The sequence below is a fragment of the Astyanax mexicanus genome, chromosome 1 (assembly GCF_023375975.1).
Source record: "Astyanax mexicanus isolate ESR-SI-001 chromosome 1, AstMex3_surface, whole genome shotgun sequence".
NCBI lineage: Eukaryota > Metazoa > Chordata > Actinopteri > Characiformes > Acestrorhamphidae > Astyanax > Astyanax mexicanus.
Window position 1 is genome coordinate 94678337 of NC_064408.1, and position 24302 is coordinate 94702638.

Consider the following 24302-nt stretch of genomic DNA (forward strand, 5'->3'; position numbering starts at 1 on the left):
TACTGAGACGAAGGTATGAATGGATCTCACATGCAAGTAGCTTCAGAAGGTCGAAACTATAAAGTGGGATATGTACATCATGTCCGGCTTTTCTTCTCTTTTTTTCTGTTTTTGGTCCTTTTAGGACGACGCAGACCGAACCACTTTAATTGTTCGAGTTTGGAGACGTTTTTTTCCCTTGCATAACATGATACATTTTTTGCATAATATATGCAGATCTTTGAACTAATAATTTACATCCACAATCCATGTGGTCAGTCATTTCTGCCGAAACATTCTGAATACAATCAAATTTAGCTTAGCGAAGTCAGTCTCACTTCTACTGAGTAGGCATTACAAAGAAGACATCTTTTACACCTGCACACATCCTGTACTCCAGGCCAGAATAAATTCCATGAGTATAGGTTAATCTATATTAATATATTACAAATGCTTTTTTTTCCTCTCATATTTGAAGAAAAATTGTGGCTTTCTTTTAATAAAATAGTTTGTCAATGATAGAGATTAGAATTCTCTTAAATGTACATAAATTAGTTACAAAATTTTAGTGTAATTCTCTATATTCGTAGGCAACGTCATGGGCTGTACAGCAACCGTCCCATGATAGTGATTTTAGGAAATAGGTAGGTTAAACAGTTTTTCACTCCATCAGTTAGAAAAGAAATCCTCTCTGTCCACTCGACCACGGCTCCTCGGATTAACAGGCACATTGAGTAAACTTTTTTTAGGGTATACTTTACTAAAGGGAGGCGTTTATTAGGCCGCCACGAAGCCTGCATTAACCTTTCATGACACACGTTCACACACGTATGTAACACAAGCAAGCTGTCATAAGGCCTAATGAGTTGGAATGACAGATACTGCCTTTCCTGACGTCTTTTAGACAACTGATTTGAAGGCTTTTTGAAATGAGCCTTTATAAAGGCTATATGTAGGTATATGTCAGTTGTCACCAAAGGCCTACAAAGACGTCATGTAGCCTTTTTTTTTTAAACACTGCTCTTCAGTAAAGTGTTACCCTTTTTCCTTTTTTTCAGTTTTTTTACACACCACTCCTTTTATTGCCCATCCATTTAATAAATTAGAGAATACTATTGAAATGATAAACATGAAATAATTTAACTAAAATATAACTTCAGATTTGCTTCACACATGATAGTGAATGTGAATGGACTGATGTTCCCCCCCAAAACATCATTATCATCATCATCCTCTCACAGAAAGCTGCTTCCTCTCACGTTACCAGAGCGCAGGGCGGCTCAGATAATTCATTCAGTTGGTGTTTTGGAGATAAATAAATAACTCAAAACTTAAGGAATAAATAAAGCAATAAGTAGTAATGGTAAATACATATCACAGTTATGCCAGTTATGCTTTATAACTGAGATATTCTTGGTGTGGTTGTAAATAAATAACACAAACGCTCAGTATATATAGTATATCTCCACTGTATCTTGTGCTGTTGACCCCTTCAAACACCTAAAGAACAACAAAAAAAAAAAGAACGAAAAAAAAAAAAAAAGTGCGAGGGTCTTTACCTTACACTTAAACCAACAAGCACACGGCACCAACCCATCTGCCCCCCCACTTGACTTTGATATTTTCACAGATAAAGTGCTAATTGAGGAGCCTTTGGGGGAGGATCCGTGTACCATTGTAGATCCCAATGAGCTGTTTTCCTCTCTCTCTCTTTTTTTTTGCGGAATAGGAGTCTTCCTCTAGCTTTGTAATTCAGTACAGACCTTACAAACGTGATGGAGAGAGAATGAACTTTCCTCCTCACCCCCAGCTGTTATAATGCTGCTTGGGTTTTGGTGGAAATTCTCAGATAAAAAGCCAAATAGGGTCCATCACAGCGATGGTCACAATACATTGCTTCCAAAAGCTAGAAAAAGTCCCTGAGGTGCATAAATCAGCATTTTAAAAGATCTTAAAAGACTCCCATCTGTGCCCCGTTTAAAGTTCATATAAATAACTTTATCAATAGTAATAATATTAATGATAACACCAATGTGGGTGACAAATTCAACGCTTAACCTTCCTGGCCACGTGTACGAGTATTCAAAAACCAGACAGCCGGAGACTTTAAACTCAAATAGTAGCTGCCACTTTGATGGCATTAATAATAGTAATAATAATAATAATATTAACAATATTAACAATAGTAATAATAATAATAATAATAATAATAATAAAATGCTCTGCTAACATTTTAAAGGCAAATAATGCAAATCTCAGTCTCTGACAGAGGGCAAAATGGCCTCCATAAACAACAAAATTACACCAAAAATTGTGTTAATTTACAATCGTATAATCTTTTTTTTTATATCTATATATAGTGTTAACTATTAACATCAGCCTCCCCTTAGACTTTCACATACTCCATCACAGACAACTTAATGGCTTCTTCCAGCATCTGATTGTCTGTGAAGGTGGCAGGGGGTTCTGGAACCGATTCTGACAAGCCGATCAGCGACTCCAGGAGACATGTGCCCGAGTCATTAGCTGGGGGGATGCTGGGGTATCCAGGCAGCTGGAACTGAAAGAAGTTGTCCAAATGCTCATACTCCTTGAGGGAGTTGTACAGTGAGCTGGGTCCTAGGCATGGAAAGCCATCAAAGAACTCCAAATCAGACTCTGAGGACAGACTCAGGTCCATGTAACTAGCTGAACGGTCAATTGAAGGGGAGGGGGTGTTTGGGACAGAGCCGCAGTTGAACAGAGCGTTGCCTTGATTGGCGTTTTCGTCCAAAAGTTCAGACATGGCCGCGGCTCTATAGTCCGTTACAGAGTCTGCTGGTGGCGTGCGAGCGTTATCGTCGTTGTCAGCATTTTCCACAGCGCTGAAGATGCCGTACCCTACAGAACACGGCTCAGTCCTTCTTTGCTCTTGCGTGCAGTGCAAGTTGCTGTTAGCCCTATTGTCCCTGCAATCTACAGTGCAGTCCTCGTTGTCTGTGTCGCTGAAGCTCAGGATGCGTGTAAGTCCGTTCTCATCCACATCTATGGACGACTGCTCGCTGTGGGGCCTCTCGCCCACATCTGAGTCCTCGCTCTGACCTGAAGAGCTAGAGGAGTCCGTCATGTCACTACTGCAGCTGTTCTCTCCTGCTGCCGCCAGTTCAGAGCTGAAATGGAAGCTGGACGTTTCGGGCTCGTTGCTGCCTTCTGCTGCCCTCTGCTCGTTATGCTCGTCCCGAGAGCCTTCACTTTCGGTCGAGTGCTCCTCCAGACGCTTCTCAAGCTCCAGTTTCATGATGGTGTGGATGTAGTGGGTCTGAACGCGGCTGGGGTTGAACTCGATGCGGCCCTCTGTGTTCCCACAGCCATCCTTGGTGCAGCCACATGGGAAAGACGAGTGGTCCATCTGCAAAAGTGAGGCAAAAGAAGTTAATAAATAAAATATATCACTCTTCTATTGAATGCACTTGAATAAGCAGTGACCAATACCTAGCCTTTTTAATTGTATTAAAAAAAAACGTCCTGAAAGAACTCCAAAACACCTACCTGACACTTGATGCCAGCTAGACTGCAGCTGCATGTTTCAGGCTCGCAGAAGCCCTGACAGCTGCAGCCACAGTCCTCCCGTGACATGCGCAATGCGTGCAGCTGCCTCTTCTCCTCCTTATCGATCTTCTTCACACCGGCCGCTTTCAGGATGGCATGTCGCCTCTTGGAGGGGTACGGGTGCAAGAACGAACCGCTGTCCAGGTTCACGCCAGTGATGTCAATCTCCTCCTCAGGGATGTCATCCACAGTCAGGCGGTCAGCCTCCTCTGAATCCTGGGTACCGTTTTTAGTCAGCTGTCAGATAGAGAGAAATTAACAGAGTTATAGATCTACTGTTCCATATAAATTTGACCAGAGTGTTGTACATTGATCCCTAATTTTTATCAAATGGCATTACATCCAAACACATAATGCACTAATTATATAATAAGTTATTATATAATGTAACATCATAATAGCATCAGTATCTGTAGACTAAAGTGTCTGCTGAAGCTGTACCGACTGGACAGTTCTATCTAAACGTACCTTCTGTTTGAGGGCTTCCAGCTTCTCCTCTCGCAACCTGTTAATCAGCTTCTCCTGGCGTAGGTGGCGCTGTTCGATGGCGAACTCAGCCAACGTGTATTTCCTCTGGGCACTGTGCCTCTGCATCATGCCCAGTGTGCAGCCGCCTCTGCTGGGCACACTGGTGAAGCCCTGGCATCGCGGGAAGAAGAAGACCGTCACCTGATCGAACTGGACGTTTCCTCTCCGTGGACGTTTGGACTTCTTCAGAATGGAGGTGGCTATGAGAAAAGACAGAAAGAGTAGGGTTAAATCTTAATAACATTAGTTCATTTCACTAACAAATGTTCTCTTTAATTCTATTTCTTTTTAATGTAATGAACACACCCAAATACACAAACACTTAAAACTTCCAAAGAAAATCTTGAACACAGTTTGAAAGATGTTTGAACATGAAAAGCACTTCACTTCACAGATGAAAAGCATTAAATAGATGAGCACATTTATGGAAAGTCAATGGAATAACAAAGAGGCACATGCCTGTATGTGCACAAGTGTGTGCTGTGTGTGTGCGCATAAGTCTTTTCAGGGGAAGACTTAGTGTTCTTTTTCCAAGGAACTCATCAGGGAGTATTTAGGTAGGAACTGTGCCAGGTCTAATGGGAAGACTTGGAGTGCCTAAGTCTCTTGTGTAAACATCAAGATCACATGGGTACAGCAGGTGCTCTAAAGCTAATCTTCCACTAGAGGGCAGACCAGACAAAGGCAGAGCCAGAGCTGTGAGAGTGGAGATGCTCCGTGAGACCCGCTGTGCTGTCAGTACCAGAAACAAAGAGCGCAATTGAAGGAGAGGAAGAACAGCGGTTTGGAACAAGCTGTCACAGCATGACTAAAATTTGGCTTTATTTTTTAAAAGCAGAAAAATTATATGCGAAGGAAAAAATGGTTTTAAGTTTTTAACCAATTTAAAAAACATGAACTCATTTAGGACTGTTGTCCATTGTGAAACAGTCATACACAGTGTGACAAAAAAGCAGCTGGTGTTTGGGTTTAAAAATGTATAATACGGCCCTGATAACACTATGAAAGTGTACATTTTTAAAATATTATTAAAGAGAGACACAAAGCTTATTAGGTGCTCGATGTTTTTTAAGCCTCCTTCCACTTGGATCAAAGAAAATAGGAATCCCGCCTTAAAAACAAACAGTACGCCCAGGAATTTCCCCTTTGGCGGCGGTGGGCGGCAGGCGCAGAATCACAGCAGAGGGAGTAAATGTTTTGGAAGTTTGAGGCTTCCGGCCAGTAGGACAGCCCAAGCCACACAGTTCTCAGGATGGAGATACAAGAGCTTGGAAACATTTACACTTAGGGTGGGTAATATGTAGGGGTGTCACGATCTCGATATTTTATCGAAATCGAATCGAAATGAGGTCACGATCTCGAGTATCGAAGTCAAAAAGAGGATCGACGATCCCTCCCGCGCGCGCTACGCAAATAGCGCAGCGCGCTACGCAAATGGCGCGGCACCAACACAGCGCATCCTATTCATTTAAATAGAGATAGCCACTGCATGAGCGCAGTCGGCGGGAGTGTGATCACTGTTTTTATCTGTCCAACGGGGGAGGGGGGGCGGGGGTTGGGCGCGCAGGTTTTGTATCTGTATCTAACGGAGGGGTGGGTGCGCGCAGGTGAGAGCGTGTGAACTCGCTGAAATGCGTGTGTCAGTGTGACTTGAGAACACTGACTATAGATCACAGTGAGGTGGATTAAAAATCTTAAACTTATAATTGACTACACCTGTTGCTTTCCATTGAATTAAAAAAACATCTTTCTCTCAGATAAAGTAAACACAAGCGTGTTTCTGACTAAAATAAAAGCTTTTCAGGAGAGATATAAGTTATGTGTAAATATTTATAAGACAATACCCACATCACTTATCTAACCACCCTGTACTGATTTCTGCCCCCCAATAATGCTTTCAATAACCTCTTGTAACCCCTGGGAGCCAGGGGTTACACTCTAATAGCCTTTAATAGTCTTCAGTAGCCTTTAAAAGACTTACCTGGCGGCCGTGGTGTGTCCACTAAACTCCGTAGTTATAAACATCCTGAGGTAATATAATGTAATCCGAGCAGTGCCTCCGTGTCGGCTGTTCTAACCTGCTGCTTGGGCTGAAAGATGAACTGTAGTGAGCTGTATTATCCGGTTAGTGGGGTTAAAACCTTTATTTGTTTACAGAAACAGTAAAAACGGACTGGCTGAGCTCTGTAGCCCGTGGCTGGGCTGTACTGAAGTAGTGACTGAGTGAAGAGAGCGGGGCTTGTGCTGCTGCAGCTCCGACTAGTGGTTGGATGAAGAACTGCAGCTTCATGTAATGAGCAGTTTCACCAGCCATCCACACACAGCTCTGATAAACTGCTTGTTTTAATAGTGCACACTGTTGCTACCAAAAAAAGTCACTAGATGGCATTACCATATATATCTTAATAAATAATAATAATAATATTTATAATAATAATAATAATAATAATAATAATAATAAATATATTATTTAAATTTTATGAGGCATAAAATAATAACAAGAAAAAAAAAACAAGAAAATCGAGAATCGAATCGAATCGTGACCCTCAAATCGAAAATGAAATCGAATCGAGGATTTAGAGAATCGTGACACCCCTAGTAATATGACAATTTTAGGATAAATTTAGAATAAATTATATCATGATAGTATGTAGTGTTTACAGCGTTTATGATGGGCAGAGCTAGCCTGAAACTTCTAGTAAACTGAACATAGTAAAAACTGAGTATCTGCAAACAACAATATGAACAACCAGTGCAACATATTTGCACTGTAATAATCTGCATAGTAACAAATAACAAGTAGTTGATTGGATGTCACCTCAGTATGACATCATCTTTTTTTTTATTTATTCATTTTTACTGCTCAGGTTTATTTCTTGGTTGTTTCTTGAATTATTTATTTACTGTAAAAGCTGTAAAAAAGTTTCAGCCTTTTCTAAATATGCCTTGCTTTTGCTGGTGGATTTGCTAACCTCAGATAAACAAAACATTGAGATGCACATCACCAGTTATAAAAATTTCCATTCTTGCCATGCCGCCCACCCTTACACACACACAGCTCTTCCAGCTGTCAAACTTTCCTCCCTAGCTCAAGCCATTGGAATGAGACTTATGCTGCCCTCCCTGCAAAGCACCCAGACAGGGTAAAAACCACATGAAGGATCACAGCAGCTACATGTGGGAACAAGTTTAGTCATTTTTCTGCAGCAAACTCCACTTCCTGTGCGCTGAAATTCTTCATGTTGACCTCTGCGTAAGGCGACTTTTCCCTCTCAAGGCTGCCAGCTCACTGATTCTTATCTGCAGAGTGGATGAACGCACTATCCCACAGTCCGCAGCTGGTCTCCATTAAACACAAGGCCTTCTGGGAGCCCCGCTGTGTACATATGCGACGGCTATCACAGAGTTCTGCAAGCGAGCTTTGCTCTTATCTCACACACACTTTAAACTAAAGGTGCTAAAGAGAGCTGTTTGGAGCAGTGCCACAGAGCAACTACTGATGGTGTGCTAAAGAACCTTTCAACCTTTTGTAAAGGAGATGTGAAGAGGTGAGAACTATGGTCAGCTAACTGGTCATTAATGATCAGTGTTAAAGAAAGGATTCCACTTTTTTCTATAAAAGAAAAATCAGAAAATGAAGGAGTTTATTGTGAAATGTTTAGTTCAGAAAAACTTATGGAAATGGAAATTATGGAAAACAAAAACTGCCTCCATTTTTAAGGCTTGCCATGAGTTTGTCATAATAATTTCAATATAGAAAATTCCTTAATATTACCCTTATAGTTATCTTACCTAAAAAAATAATATATTTAAATTCCAATGTGTAGATATTTTAACAATATATCTTCCAAAAAAAAGTTATTGTGACAGGCCTCAGTAAGTGAATTATGTTGATTATAAGAAGCTGGAATTTCCCTTTAATTAAACAGTCAATCTTTTATTGAAGACACTTTATCTCATTTTGGCACAATATCCTCCCAAGCTTTGGACTTGAAGTGTTTTAGACTGTATCAAGTTTCAACTGATCCATCTAATCGTAAGAAAAGCAAAACTGGATGTCCAAATAATTTCCGTTTCACTCGTCCACCACACCTTCCTCTCCTCTTCTCCACCCTCCCTCCTCCCTCACTCTCTCAGCACCTGTGCTGGGGGTGTGCCAGATGCACACAAGGCTTGGTGTGTTCTCTCCCTTTCCTGGCGCCCTGCCACACCCCATTCATTGGCTTCATGCCTTGCCATCCTGGGAACCACACAACTGCTTGGCCTGCTTCTTTCACCCCTCCAAACACACTGTACTCTCCTCTACAGCTGCACTGAGTCTCCTGAGCAACTCCATAACCACTTGCAAGGCAAAAGGTGACCTTGTCAAAGAACAGAATTCATATCAGCCTTTTGATGTCACACATCATTGCTTTAGGAGAATCTAAAAAAGGTAGTGGTGATGATACTAAATATGAGCATGCAGTTCATTCCCACAGGAGCCTGTGAGAGTACTGCTGCTTCTTGTCAAATTCATTATCAGTTAGTAGGACATGGAATATGTTCCATGCTGAGACAAGCAGCTAGAACACTTTCCAGCGGCATGGACACAGTGTTTTTTTAGGGCAAGTAAAAAAAAAAATATATTAATGCAGATTAATGCATTGTCATGTATCAATGCAGGGGGTGGCAAAGATGCAGAATAATTTCTAATTAAAATCACTGTTGATTTAACTGATGATCGGGAAACTCGATGCCCGACCTACAAAGTGCTACAGAGGTGATACTCACTGCTAAACGATGCTGCCGGCGAGCTTGGGTTGCTGGGGGTGGAGTCCAGAGTGTCCGAGTACAAGCTCTCGCCATCCGAATCCCAGCCGGAGTAGGCAGACGAGGAGAGAGACGAAGGAGAAGAGGAAGAGTAGCAGGGGTCTTCCTCCACCTCCTCAAACTTCCTCTTTAGGAGCCCGCTCATGGCGCTGGAGTGCTGATCTGTGTGGCACAGAAAAGACTTATTAGCACGTTAGCATAATGAGCTTTGCTGTTAGTAGCATTCCTGGTACAACAAATATGGTAATTAGCATAAACACAAAGGGACGTCCGGAGGGTTAACTGTAAAGGCTGCAGAGTGTGCACATTCAGGAACTCGCAGTGCGAGAACAATGGCAAGAGTTGGCTAAAATCTTAAAGGACCCAAATTATCAAATGCACCAGTTTTGCTGAACCATTTATTTTCTGACTATATATGCAATCTAAGCTGAAAAAAAAACAAATTTATATAATGTGATGTTATTTTCAAAATGCACCGTTCACTCTCAAAGTCCTGAAGATTTAAAAAAAAAAAAAAAAAAAAAAAAATAATAAATAAATATATATATATATATATATATATATATATATATATATATATATATATATATATATATATATATATATATATATATATTAGGGGTGTCACGATTCTCTAAATCCTCGATTCGATTTCATTTTCGATTTGAGGGTCACGATTCGATTCGATTCTCGATTTTCTTGTTTTTTTTTCTTGTTATTATTTTATGCCTCATAAAATTTAAATAATATATTTATTATTATTATTATTATTATTATTATAAATATTATTATTATTATTTATTAAGATATATATGGTAATGCCATCTAGTGACTTTTTTTGGTAGCAACAGTGTGCACTATTAAAACAAGCAGTTTATCAGAGCTGTGTGTGGATGGCTGGTGAAACTGCTCATTACATGAAGCTGCAGTTCTTCATCCAACCACTAGTCGGAGCTGCAGCAGCACAAGCCCCGCTCTCTTCACTCAGTCACTACTTCAGTACAGCCCAGCCACGGGCTACAGAGCTCAGCCAGTCCGTTTTTACTGTTTCTGTAAACAAATAAAGGTTTTAACCCCACTAACCGGATAATACAGCTCACTACAGTTCATCTTTCAGCCCAAGCAGCAGGTTAGAACAGCCGACACGGAGGCACTGCTCGGATTACATTATATTACCTCAGGATGTTTATAACTACGGAGTTTAGTGGACACACCACGGCCGCCAGGTAAGTCTTTTAAAGGCTACTGAAGACTATTAAAGGCTATTAGAGTGTAACCCCTGGCTCCCAGGGGTTACAAGAGGTTATTGAAAGCATTATTGGGGGGCAGAAATCAGTACAGGGTGGTTAGATAAGTGATGTGGGTATTGTCTTATAAATATTTACACATAACTTATATCTCTCCTGAAAAGCTTTTATTTTAGTCAGAAACACGCTTGTGTTTACTTTATCTGAGAGAAAGATGTTTTTTTAATTCAATGGAAAGCAACAGGTGTAGTCAATTATAAGTTTAAGATTTTTAATCCACCTCACTGTGATCTATAGTCAGTGTTCTCAAGTCACACTGACACACGCATTTCAGCGAGTTCACACGCTCTCACCTGCGCGCACCCACCCCTCCGTTAGATACAGATACAAAACCTGCGCGCCCAACCCCCGCCCCCCCTCCCCCGTTGGACAGATAAAAACAGTGATCACACTCCCGCCGACTGCGCTCATGCAGTGGCTATCTCTATTTAAATGAATAGGATGCGCTGTGTTGGTGCCGCGCCATTTGCGTAGCGCGCTGCGCTATTTGCGTAGCGCGCGCGGGAGGGATCGTCGATCCTCTTTTTGACTTCGATACTCGAGATCGTGACCTCATTTCGATTCGATTTCGATAAAATATCGAGATCGTGACACCCCTAATATATATATATATATATTTTTTTTTTACCAGTTATATTGAGTATTTTATCAAGTTTATTAATGTACACAACATTGTTAAAAGATATTATTTCCAAAAGAAGTAGGATGATTGAAATATAATAATATACAAACACACCTCGGCTGTTTTTGTGTAGATAAAGGAACCTTTTCTATACGAAACCATCTAACCATTGTCTGAATACTGCTACTGTGAGAGTGTACATTTTGCTAACTGTTCAGAAGGGCCATTATAATTTGCTCCAATATGCTGCCTCTGCCTGGCCCTTAAAACAACCAGCTGACCGCACTTTACACTGGCCCTCAGCAGCGAAATGAACAGGAAGCAATCAATCATGTCCCTCCAGCACAAGTCAACAATTACCAGACCCTTCACCCACTTCCAAATCCAATCAGCCAGGCAAATATATTGATCGGCAGGCAGGAGTGCACAAAAAAAAAACAAAAAAACAAACACAGGCACACGACCAAGCACGCAGTGGAGAACACTGTAGAGGCCACTTAACAGCGCTGCAGAATGAATAAAATACACAGCAAGCCTGCAACAGTATCCACAATGATAAATATGTGCTTAGCTGGGAGTAAACATGTTTGCTAGCTTTCTTATGTAGCCCCAGTCCAGAATGCTATTTTTTCTGCAGCTTCCTGCAGAGAGGGCTACTTGTGCAGCAGTGAAAACAATCAAGCCTTTAGAGAGTACAGGAGGAGAAGGTCAGGTCAGGCTCCTGGCTTTAAGGCACTTTGCGAGGGAAGAATGCAGTCACTCCTGAAGGAGAGCTGAGCTGTTTGCTGGCTCATGTGATCGTCTGCCCTGAAGACATTCTCCGGCAGCTTGCTCACCTCGGGCCCTGCGCTGGGGTTTCGCTCCTCAGCTGTTGACACATGTGCGGAGGAAGGAAGGAAGGAAGGAAAAGCCTCCAGTCAAGTGTACTAGAAATGCACCCACGTCACAGACATTACAAAATTTCAGTTTAACTAGCTTCAAAGGAATTAACAGATCAGGATGTGGACGCAAAATCGTTTCTCTGAAATGGTGACTTTATAAGAATAAGAGAAGGAGAATTCGGGCCCTAAACTGTAATGTATGTTGATGAACTGAGATTTATGAATTATTGGCAAATTATCCTAATATGTTTTAATCTGAGAGTAATACCAAATCAGTGGTTTTAAACGTTTTCATATTTATATATAAATATAATATTTTACTGTGTACACCATGTTTTAACTTGGAGAGTGAGTAATGAAAATGTCCATAAAACAGTGTTCAACAGTCACTTGCCTTATTAATAACTTTCATTAACTGTACTATTTTTCTATTTTGTTAATTACATGTATTCTTCAAACTTTACTCAATAATTTAAGTGTTCTGAAACAAACAAAAATTACAAACCATAGATGAATTTTCTTCATATTTTCTAAATCAAGATACTGAATATTAGAGATTACAGATTACGCACTTTTAAACAATCTTACTTATTATTAACACTGTACAATGTAAGGAAAGCTAAATCTTATTTCCACTATCTGCCAGTTTGGTTTATTTTCTCTCTTTTTCTCGTTCTCTTCTACTGCTGGCATTCCTGCAGGGCTGTGCGTATTGTGGCGAGTACAGTGTGAGTATTGCAAAACCAGGCTTGTTCTCACTAATTCAGACACTTCTGAGAAGTGACAGACAGTCGTGACTGGAAGATGATACAGGTCAGGAGAGCAGTCTGGGCTGTGCTAAAAACAAGTCTGGGTAATGTGAATAATTCTGATTCATCTCTTCTAAGCAAATCTTGACTAAGGGAAAGTCTGACGTAATATTTCATGGGAAACTGTATGGTATATTGTATATGATGTATGATGAGTATGTGTCACAATCAGGGTCTTTAACATGTTTAACATGTTAACATGTTATTCTAATAGTAATTAACAGAAATTAAACCTTAGTTTATTACTTAATACATACTAAAGGGGACTTCCATTCACTGTTAATATACAAAATACTTATTATTTATTCTTATGGTTTAAATTTACTTTTCAACAGCCAATCACAGCAGTGGAGAACACATATACAGGATACAATATATAAAATAGTTTAGTGTTTTTATACGTTTCACTATAATTAGCATTTTTGATAGTAAATAAAACATCTATTTGTATTTTAGACCACTAAGCAGCCAGACAGCAAACTTTAACTTCTCCTGAGCTAAAGTGCTGAAGTACACCCCTAATGATGGGAATCAATGAATGACTTGTTTACTAGAGAACAAGCACTAGCGTCACAAAACGCGTCAGACGGCGAGACACCCTTCCATGGTGGCTTGTGCTGCCAAACCGCACACCGTGTGCCTCAAGGAACCTCTACGTGCTACTGCGCGCTTAGCCAGCTTTATCTGCTCCTGTTACGCAAGCTTAAGCAGGGTAAACAATGTGAGAACTACACATATCTGCAGCAGTCTTGGAAGCCAAAGGAACACTTCTCCCGTGTTCCAGTGTGCACCAGTTACACAACTACTGCACAAGGCCTTTCTGAACAGAGCTGCAAAATAGCAAAAGCTTGCAGTCCTGATGTTCAAGCTATAGTTAGTGCGTGCAGACTATGCTTAGACACATGTTCATTTGCATGCACAGCACAGACCAGCCACAGCTGAGCCCTGGAGTAACCCCAGTCATGTTTCGTCTTGCAGTAGTGCAAGTAATACTCTCAGCCTGCAGGCCTGCATAGAAGCCTCTGCAATGCTAACCCTTAGGAGACTCAGGATACAACTAGCTGCTTAAAACAGCAGCTCGACTGAGTGTGTTAATGTGAAGCCAAAAGTAGCAACCAGTTAGCATGATGTCATTTGCATGATGCTAACTATAGTGGATATTTGCTTACATTATCTTTTAGCAATTGACATTCAAGCCAAAGCTTCATAGGACATGCTAACACAGCGCATAGGAAGCCAGTACCTAGCAGTTAGCATAGTATCATTTGCATGACATGCCATTCATTTCCATTCATTGTTTGCATTGCTTACATAAAACTTCTAGCATTACTTTAGGTAGGCTAATCTACATTGAAGCACATTATGAAGCAAACATGTTTGACAAAAAAAAAAACACCATTGTAGTGTGCACCAGCTTGAGCCACTAGCATTTAGCAGCTCAGAAACACCTGGAAGCAGCATCTGTTGCTTGTCTGGCCCCCTGCCTGTGCAGCCAATGCTCAGATCCACAAATACACAAAGCTGTGATGGCCCAGAAGATCACCTTACACCTTCCCAGGATCTCCCAGCATGTCAGGATGAAAACAAACCAGCGAGAAGGAGGGCTAGAGGAGCAGCTAAGCTAAGGAGCTTTAATTAAGGGTTGTGGACAGAGCGTAGTTAATGAAGTGTGTGTGCGTGTACTTAAATATGTGGGCAAAAGTGGACTGACAATGTAGAAAAGCAGACTTAAGGAAAACAGCATGCATCCTACATTGTACAAACCAATGAAATTGCCCTCAATATGCAAAGTAGGCCGACTTTTGCTTTTAGCACATTTGCTTTTGGTTATTGTGGTTAATATCGGGGTATGGTTTTGGTTAAGCTTAGAAAACCCTTACTAAACACAGCATCAATGATTACGTAAGTACTCACTTACAGGCCTATTTAATACATATTGGATATATTATTACATTAAAGTACATACTTATAGGCCTATATACATAAAACATATGGGATATATTATAACAAAAGTACACAAACAAGGCACATATGGACATAAGTATGATCCCATTCCCCAACACCCTTTATCCCATGGTATAAAAATGTGATGACAAGGGATGAGAAAGAGCCCGACTGTTAGAAGTGGGTCATTGTCTCTTGACTGCGGCCTACCTGACACAATGATTTGTTAATCCTGTTCAATGGGCAGAAACAATGAAGGCAAGCTAATCCCAGGAAGGGGTGTGTGTGCTCGCGTATCCCTGGGGGCAAACTGTGCTTTTTCCCAAAAGCGTCAGCAAGCAAAGATGACTACGTGTACATGTAGTTCTGAAGCTTACACCTAAAGACTGATCAAATTAGCAAGACGCTGCCTTTGTCTGGTATAATAAGATGTTTTATTGCAACGAAAAATGTGGGATAAATTAGCCATTAGGTTTAATAATAATATAAAAAAAAACTTTGTACAATGTTCTATAATGTTTTCCCATGCGTTCATTCAGGTCATTCAGACAGACTGGAGTCGTTTAGCGGAGGTGCAGGAGGTGACACGGCTTCTGTTGTTTTATAGCATCATAAAAGAACAGGTTCTCAGGTCACACAGATGGATCTGAATGATGGCAGTGCAGTAACAGGGAAAGTGGGGGAGGAAAAGGTATACCTATATATACACACACAGACCTAATCGGATACCTGACAGGTGCGGCACATGTAACAATACACTTGGTCCACAATTTTGATTAGATTTTATGACTCAATCTTTACAATATGTTGTATTCAGTCCTGATTTCATGACAATATTTTGAACAAAAAGTGGGAGAATCACAAGGCAGCATCACAACCATGATAGAGTGGATCACTGGCATTTTATCAATGCATTGTTCTCTAAAGTGGATTTGGAACAAGCTGGCACATCTCTTTAACTGAATATTAAATTAACAGATGCATATAATTAATACATAAATATTTGCAGGCCTACACCAAAGAGAGAAAGACAGACAAATAGATAGATGGAGGAGGACGTTGTCGCCTGCTAACTGTCTCTGCCCAAAGCAATAGGATCAGACAGGCGAGATAAAGTACACCAGCATGTTCTCGCAGCTCCATCAATTATGCAGCGCTGACGTTCCATCGGTGGGCCAGGCAGGAGGAGAAAGGCAGCGCCCCCCTGAGGTATTCCCCATGCTCTTGTCATTGGCACTCAGGAAATAAATCTCATGCAGCAGCGGGGGGAAAGAGGAGAAAGGCCGTCCACCAGAGCAGCTTCTCGGTGAAACTGGATCTACTGCCACAGTCAGCACTGAGCTCCTGATAAGACGTTATAGATACGCTCATGACAACAGCTCTGGCCAGATAGGGCTTTATGAGCGAGGATGGAAGTCTTGTCAAAGTGACACAGCAAATAACGATAATAGTCAGCCCCGGTTATAGGCATGGATACACACTGTATAAGTATAGATATAAGTTGTATTTATGGTGGCAGCGGCTGCAGCAGCAGCAGCAGCAACAGGTAAACTAAGCCAAACTGTAAAACAGCTTAAAAGACCCACCGGCACTAAAACACTTCACCAAAGTGCTTGATCTCGCCAGCAGTGACAGGAGAGGATAACAACTCACAGCAGCCTATCTGAAAGACACTGAAAGACACCCCCACATTACTGCACACACATGCATACACCTGGTGCTACAAAGTTGACTTTGCCCTGCCAGGTTCCAGAGAAGCACGTCTGCAGGAGATAACGCAGTGAGTAGCGTGCAGTCCACTGATCATTCTTTAAGAATGTATGCGATATATGCATGAAGTCTCAACTGTCAGCATCATTTATCTATTGAGAGATTTTTAGAGATTAATCTTTTTAATAGAATTACTTAAAAAATACATACAATTAAGTGCTTAGAAAAATGAATTAGTCAGGAGCTGAATAAACATAAAAAACAAGCTTTGAATGTTATGCAAAAAAAAATAACATTCAATATGGAGTATTATGAAAACTGTTCATAATCTAGTCCAAACAGTCCAAAATCAGTGCTGGTTCCCCAGGCACGAGACGGAAGCACTCCACCTGCTGGTGCGCGAACAAGACGTGCTGTTGTTTCCAGTCATGCAGAACAGTGAGCGGCGGTCAGCTGTGCCAGAGACATTCTGTTCTTGTGGTACAGGCAGTGAGCGGTGGACGGCCCTTCCAAATAGTAGCTCGCACTGATGTAGGAGGAGGCAGTGAGGACTTTAAACAAATAAATAAAGAGATGGCTCCAGCCCGCAGGAATTCTTCTCTGGCAAGGGTGACTCTTTCAGAGCTATCGAACCCAGATGTGCTCACATTCTCGCCGCATCTCCAGAGAGACTACGCCTAGGACAAACATGCATCCTCGCAAAACCACCTGGTGACTGACCTCATGAGATTTCAGAGGCATTTCCATATGACTGAGCAGAAAGTTGTGTCATGGGCTTGTTTACGCAGGCTGTATGGAAAAGTTCTGCTGCCCAGTTCCCACCGCAGAAAATTCTGTTAAACCTCAACTTCTTATCTACTACTGCCCTTCACATTGTGCACTGTGACTTAATGATGTGTGAACTAATTGAAATTTAGCAAATTTAAGAACTGCTTCCGAAATGCCACTTACTAATTTACTTAAAAGAAGCTAGAAGAAAGAAATGGTCAACAACATTATATCATACAGAAGGTTGTGCTTGGAACAAGACCACCACAGACCCAAACTCAATTAAAGAACATGCACAGAGAGCTAATCAACTCCTTTAACACACACCTTCAGCCTGTCAGCCTTTGCAGCAAGTAGCATGAGCCAAGAGGCTGTTTCATAGTTTGTTTGTTTTTTAAGCTTTATCAACTTACAGGCATGCTCCAGTGTATCTCATCTTAAACAGTTCAATAACTCATCCCAATGAGTTTGTTTCTCTTTATATGATAACCCAACAGATTCAAAACACACACACTTACAGTACAAGTAAAAAGGCAGGTGCTGAAACAACAGGCCATTGACTTCTACTATAAGTGTGTTCTGACTCAACAGGTTTTCAGTTCTTTTTTTTAGTACAAGGATTTTACTGTTCACAGTCTGTTCAAGTGACCACAGACCACAGATGCAGCAAACAGACTTTAGGACGCTACTTTTAAACAGTTCTCATAAAATAACTGCTGATAAGACCCAATTGACCCAAGCAAACAACATGGAAAGGTTTTGGTATACTATGACTACTGGAGTTGTATTATTAACCTGGGATCTTTTCATTGTTCATAGAACAATTTGCATCAATATCTGAAATGCAAAGCTGGGGCAAAGCATGCCTTCCGCATTAACTTCTCAATGTTATCCCTCGACTTGCTCAGCACTCTAGCCAGGCTAATAAAAGCTAATAAAAATACAGACAGTGGCTTTCCATCCCATTGCTATAAGAGCCTCCCTAGGGAGCAGGTCAGCCGGAGTGTGTGCATGTGTGTTTGTGTGTGAGAAAAAGAGACAGGACGCTGTGGTCTGGGACACTTGCTTGGTACCTCACAAGCTGGGAGGAATGCTGAAGACTGACAAAACAGATGGGACCCCATGGGTTACAGCCTTAGAGGCAGCAGCCTCCCCACCCCCTCCATCCCCTCGACACAAAAGCCTCAGCACTGTGTGCGAACTGCTCCAAAACAGGGGCGTCCTGGCTTCTGAGGAGGCCGACTGATTAACAATGTGGCCACTGGCTTTGCACATGAGAGGGAGACAGAGAGAGACAGACAGAGAGGGATGAACTCAAATAGCACAGTTGAGTGTTCTGGACTTGTGTAATACCCTGCATGCTGTGATGCATGAGAAGTCTCCACTAGGAAGCGCACATGGGGTCTTGACTGTTTGTGTATTTCAGGTGCAAACAGGAGGAAACGAGCGAGACAGAGGCAAGTTGCGACTGCAGTGCTGACCTCATTACTGCTGGCTGAGGTTACCTGGCCAGGTGGCCCCACAAGTTCACCTAACAAGGCTGTTCCTTAAACAATACAAGTGTTCTACTGTATTAGAGACTGTAAGACACCACCAAAACACCTTTTTCAATACAACACTGAAATCATGCCCTGATCTTTCACCTTTAGAAGAATGTTTTGAAGTGCTTTAAATGAAGAAACACACAGATAACACCACCAAGCTGGATTGGCACAGACTCACTTTTCCTTTATGATATTTCATCCATATATTTAAGATGAAATTTGACACATAACAATCTATACAGATTCTAGCTGATTTAGTTTTACATCATTGCAAAGAAGCAAATGATTTACTTCCTTAAGAGTAACACAAAGAACCATTGCAAGAATCTAAAGACCCAAAGGGGAAATCATACCCCTCTTGGTAGATAAATTGCTCAGCAACTGTTGGCACAGGTTAGTAGGAGTGTCAAGAGAACAAGCTTAGAACAAAAGCAAAAGTGAAATTTCACTACAAAGACACTTTGGGAGCCCCGGACACAGGGGAATTTTCTAAATTACACTGAATTATATGTGATAGATAGGTAGGTCTTTCCTTTATTTTAAGTTCAGCTAAGAGATAAACTAGACTAAATATTAATACTACTTTCAAACAGAATACGTTTTTTTTTTTCACAGCGTGACTTCAGTTAATCTTGCATTGCTAGCTAACAATCACACACACTCTTCTGGCGATGCTAACTAGTTAAGTAGTTAAGCTTGCATTGTTTATTTTGGTTTTCAATGTATAAAACAGATTAATGCAGTCAATTAAAGCTGCTTAATCGTACCTACATTATATACCTATATTTTATAGATATAGTTAGCTTATGTAATTTATATTGCTATACTTTTTTATCATAGCTTTTATTAACGCTTCATTTTTTATTTATTATTAACAATAGGTTATCTTAAATACCTTAAACTTAAATGTACTCATTTGCAGGTTTTAAATATGCTTATACAGTTAAACAATCGCTATATTTAAATTAACGTGAACAACGTTAATTAACGTTAGTTAGCTTAGCTGTTCACGGTCTCAATTAGCTAAAAAGCTAAATTAGCTAAACCTAGTTGACGCTAAATATGTCGAAGTAACTGTCGTTAGTTATTCATAAGATATAATGTTAAACAAGAAAATTGGAACCTAATAACGTTAGTTTATGTTATGTTTAGCCGTGTCTTGCTTCCTTTTTAACGGTCATAAACGTAGACATAAACTAGTAAGCTAGCGAATTAGCTTAGCTAAGTTACCTAAACCCGAAGAAGCCCTCTTTTAATGTAGTTATTATTAGCTAAAGCACTGCGTTTAACAGCAGGCAGAAACAGAGTCTGCCACTAGGTGCCGGTGGAAATTAAAGGGCAGCTCTATCGCTGTGAATCAGTCAGTTTGCTGCCCCTTCTGTTTAATATCAGTCTCAGCAGGCTGTAGTTTACTTACCTTAAGGAGTCGCTCTCGTTTCACTAACTTACCACAGGCATCTATATACCTATCCTCCTCAAACACACATTTAATTATCGCCGCTGTCTTTTACACACACAGCCAGAGACTGCTTTAATTTATTTGAGAGCTGACATTCAGACAGACTGGTATATTACCTAGCCAGCGTTAACATAACATTCATAATATTCAGAACAGAAGAACTTAGTTAAGCTATTATAATGTAGTTGTGCTGAAGTCTCTCGCCACGGCAGGGGACAGTACAGTGCTCCAGCTTGTTCACACACTTAAATCAACTACAACCAACACAACGTAAAAAGTACAAAACTACAAATGAGTCAACATTTCCAGTTTAACTATAACTATATAACTAAACCACAGAACCGCCTTCTCGACATCAACATTATCATCATCTGTGACATTAAAACAGCGGTAAAACAAACTAAACACCAACTAATAACGAAAGCCAGCTAACGCTACACTGTTTTTATTATTACTATATCTAGCTAAGTTACAATTTTATTTTATTTATAAGGAATTTCTTTACGTATTCCACTGACCCAAACCATCTTATGATCCGCTATGATTTATCTCGCTATTAGACATTAGTAACACGCCTTTTTAAAAAGCAAGAATAAAGCAAAAAAAAAAGCCTTATTAAAAAAAATATTATAACAACCACTCACCAAGACTTAGCGAATCCGATCACCATTAGTGATATCTCCAGTTAAAGGCGTGTAGACGAAACAGTGTTAATAATCCACAAAGCGAATCCGCGCGCGAAGCCTCCGTTCTACTGGATCTGATTTGTTTTATTGTGTGTGGATGTTAAAGGTCCGTCCGTGCTGAAGCGTGTCCCTTGTCTGAGCCAGACTGGCTCTGTGTTCTGTGGAAAACTCCCTCCCGGCGTCTGACGCAGGCGCCCGGACGTCATTTTCCCCCTACCCGCTTTCCGCCAGGCCACGCCTCTTCTGCGCTACGAATGAGCCGGTGTTCCGTCGAGATGTGCCACCTTGTCAAATCGTGCTACCATAGTGTATTTAAAGGTAAAAAATACACAAAATTAATACATGCTCGCTGTAAAGGCATCGATATAATATTTGAATAGCCGAAAGAGCTGTATCAGAGTAAAACCAAGGCAAAATATAGTTGATTAGAATCCGTTTTATAGTTTTTATTTTTTTTTATTTTTGTTCACCGTTGTAAAAAAAAATATTACTCAAGCAAAAAAATGTCAGTGAGTTTAAATTGTATAATGTACCAAATAAAAACAAAATGATCAGGAAAAAAAACGTGAAAATAGTAAAAAAGAGAGAGAATTAATACATGCGCGGTGCTGTAAAGCAGCACAAATCGACAGGTAGCGCAACTCGACAGAACACCGGCGGGTCTGCTCTGCTGATCCACAGCGCTGAAGACCCGCCTCTCCTGCACAGCGATTGGCTCAGGCTTTACATATATCCTAACACTCGTGGTAAAAACAACTAAAACAACTTTTTTAATTTAAATACATAATTTAATGTTTTACAAACAAAGCAGCGTTATTAAGCGTTTTTCTGAATTACTGCTCAAACCTAGCATAAAAGAGGCGGGGCTTTGTTTTTCCAGAACATAGCCAGAACAGCGGGACTGCTTGTGATGGCTGAACTCTTGAGCCAATCACGGCGCGGAGTGGGCGGGGCGATTGGCAGTACGGGTAGAGGTATAATAACGTGAGTTATGGAGAGGCTCAGCCCACGCCTTTTCCTCCTTTCCGGGCATCCTGACATCAAGTATGTGGTTATATCAACTGAATGTAATGACGACTGTGAAATAAGAATGTAGTAAATATTTTTTTTCCCCAACTTAAATTCCAGATGGTTTTAAAACAAGGAGGTTGAACTTGGGCTGTTCTGTTTTGAGCTAAGTATTGATATAAAACACTTAGACAAAGCAAGTTTTTTAGAAATTAATGTTTAAGAGCATGAAAACTAAAAGAAAACAGAAAGAGAGGGAGTTCATGTAAAAGGCGTAGTCAGCCTACAGTATGTAGTAGGCTGCTGTTGTTTCCCAGCTTCTCTGACTCAGCCCCGTCCGCCTCATGAGTCACAAAACATCATGTACAAGGTTTTACATCACTTAGCACCAGTCATGTTGTTGTGTTTATGAAATTCACAAACTGTCTGTCAAGGCTTACAATGAACTCTGTCAAAATACAGAGTCTACAATTCAGAAAATGCGGAATCTGATGTCAGATTTGATCGTAGAACTAATCTCACACACTCACACAAAGTGATGTTATCTGTGTGTTTCTTCCTGTGGGGTCGTGAAGTGTTTGAGTGGTTTGAGTAGGATAGCCTACTTAAGTGCTCATCTCAAGTGAAGAGCTTTATAAAAGTCTAATGTCTCTTAAAAGTAGAAACACAGATCAGCCTTAACATTAGAACATTTAAGTATGCCCCTCAGACATGTCAAGACATGTGCTTTTTCAGTAATTTGTGTTGCAGAAGCTGTTCTGTGGGGTCAGACCAGATGGGCTAATCTGTAGCACATTATGTGCATCACTGAGCCCTAGGTGCCAATGACCCTGTCAGTGGTTCACTGGTTCACTGGTTGCCCTTGCCTGGAACCCTTTTGGTAGATTTGAACCACTGCATATTGGGACGACCCCACATAACCTGCCTGAAGTTTTGCAGATGCTCTGTCCCAGTGGTCTAACCATCACCATACATCATGTGTCTCTGATCTTATGCCCACTACCCATTTCTCTGTTTTTTACACTGTAACTTGAAGAACTGTTTATTTGCCTTTAAGAATCATGTAGATCCTACCAACTGACAGGTGTTAACCTGATAACCAGATAATAGATGGTTCTTTCTTCACTATATTTTACTATTTTTTTTAAGTCAAAAGAACTCAATATTGGTGGTATTGTGCCAATTTATATAACATTTATTATGGTACTGTATAAGATTGTTTAATGGGCAAGTATCTGGAAGCCAAATTAAAACCAAACCAAACTGTCTGGGTGTGAACTGAAACAAAGCAACAGTGCCACATCTGATGTATAAAAAGTCATTATCATTCCTCTTAAGCCTTGGAGAGAATGACACCGTCCCGTTTCCTCAGACTCAGAAACCGCCCCTGCTGCATTGCTGCTGCACTCTCCCTAACAGCATTATTTACAAACCCACACCTGTACAGCACTGGATTCCAGCGGACTGCATCACTGTGTGCGAATGGAAAACCTCCTGGCTTTTCTTTCTGCAGAACTGAAAGTGAACAGCTTGTCCTTCCAGTGTAATCTCAGGTGTAGGGCTTAGCTGCAGTTGGGGAAGGGCCTCTGACAAACTGTGAGAAGGGTTTACAGTAGACTAATTGAGGGCTGCTAATTAAGGACTGTTGTTTCAGACGGGTTTGGTCCATTTAGAACAACATGTCCTGCTGACTCTTAAAAAGCCATAGTATATTGTCTTCAAGTCCTTTAAGGCCATAGTGTATCATCATGGTTAACCTTGTATCTTTTTCTTTTCATTTTAAATTTTTGACATAGTTTGCATCTGTTTCAGTTAATGACACATGACAAATAGAATAGCTCTAAAATGACTTAGAATATATATTTTTTACATTAAAAGAATCTATCATTTTATTTGGTATAAAATTAATTAGTAAATAGTCACTAAATATAAATGATTAAGTACAATAATGCTTGTATTTAAAATCTAAAAGTATAACAGTACTCTTCTTACTGAATTTGAATGTTTTGGTTGAAAAAAAATGTCCAATCAGGATTTGTGATTAGCTCTTGTATTGGTTGGGACTTCACAAGCAGAACCAAATGCCTAATGCATCAGATTAATTACCAAGACAACAAACAAAACTGAACTGAACTGAATCAACCTATCTGGTTCTGATTTCTTTTTATTTCATGCTAAAATAGCATATATTACTGCCAAAAAAATTGAAGTGCACTGCTGTCAGCTTCGCATTAACATGCTATTAGAGCCTCGTAGTAGGGCTCTAATAGAAATTAGCATTTCTGTACAGGTTGGTCTTTTCTTATTTTGACAGAGGTTTGCTGCCTTAATTGAAGAACTGGGTATAATAGCTGTAGTTTGCCAGGGCATAAAACATTGTCCCATGCATCAGACAGGCAGTGTGTTCATAATCATTGGTGTAATAATCTAGGAAAAAGCTTTTAGAGACATAAGTCTCTATAAATGCTTGGTCAGCCCACCACTACTCCTGTGAACTATTCTGACTTGTGGTTTCTTTACAACAGAGCATTTTACACCAAACTGCTTAGGGTGACATTCTCCTTCAAGTGTTTTTTGATATGTGCTTTTGTATTTATGCTACAGTCCCTGCCACAAAGATATGATGGTCTGTTATTATTCTCTTTTTATTCTCACATGTA

At 40.4% G+C, this 24302-nt stretch overlaps 1 protein-coding gene across 1 annotated transcript; it reads right to left on the reverse strand.

Moving 5' to 3' along the window:
• Positions 1 to 1927: 1927 nt before the first annotated feature.
• csrnp1b (cysteine-serine-rich nuclear protein 1b) lies at positions 1928 to 20793 on the reverse strand. Its single transcript, XM_007253552.4, has 5 exons — positions 20593 to 20793; positions 8866 to 9066; positions 4036 to 4295; positions 3508 to 3804; positions 1928 to 3367 (listed from the first exon to the last, which is right to left on the reverse strand). Exons 2-5 carry the CDS (start codon positions 9047 to 9049, stop codon positions 2366 to 2368), a joined length of 1743 nt encoding a protein of 580 aa, XP_007253614.2. The 5' UTR covers positions 9050 to 9066; positions 20593 to 20793; the 3' UTR covers positions 1928 to 2365.
• Between the last annotated feature and the right edge of the window lie 3509 nt (positions 20794 to 24302).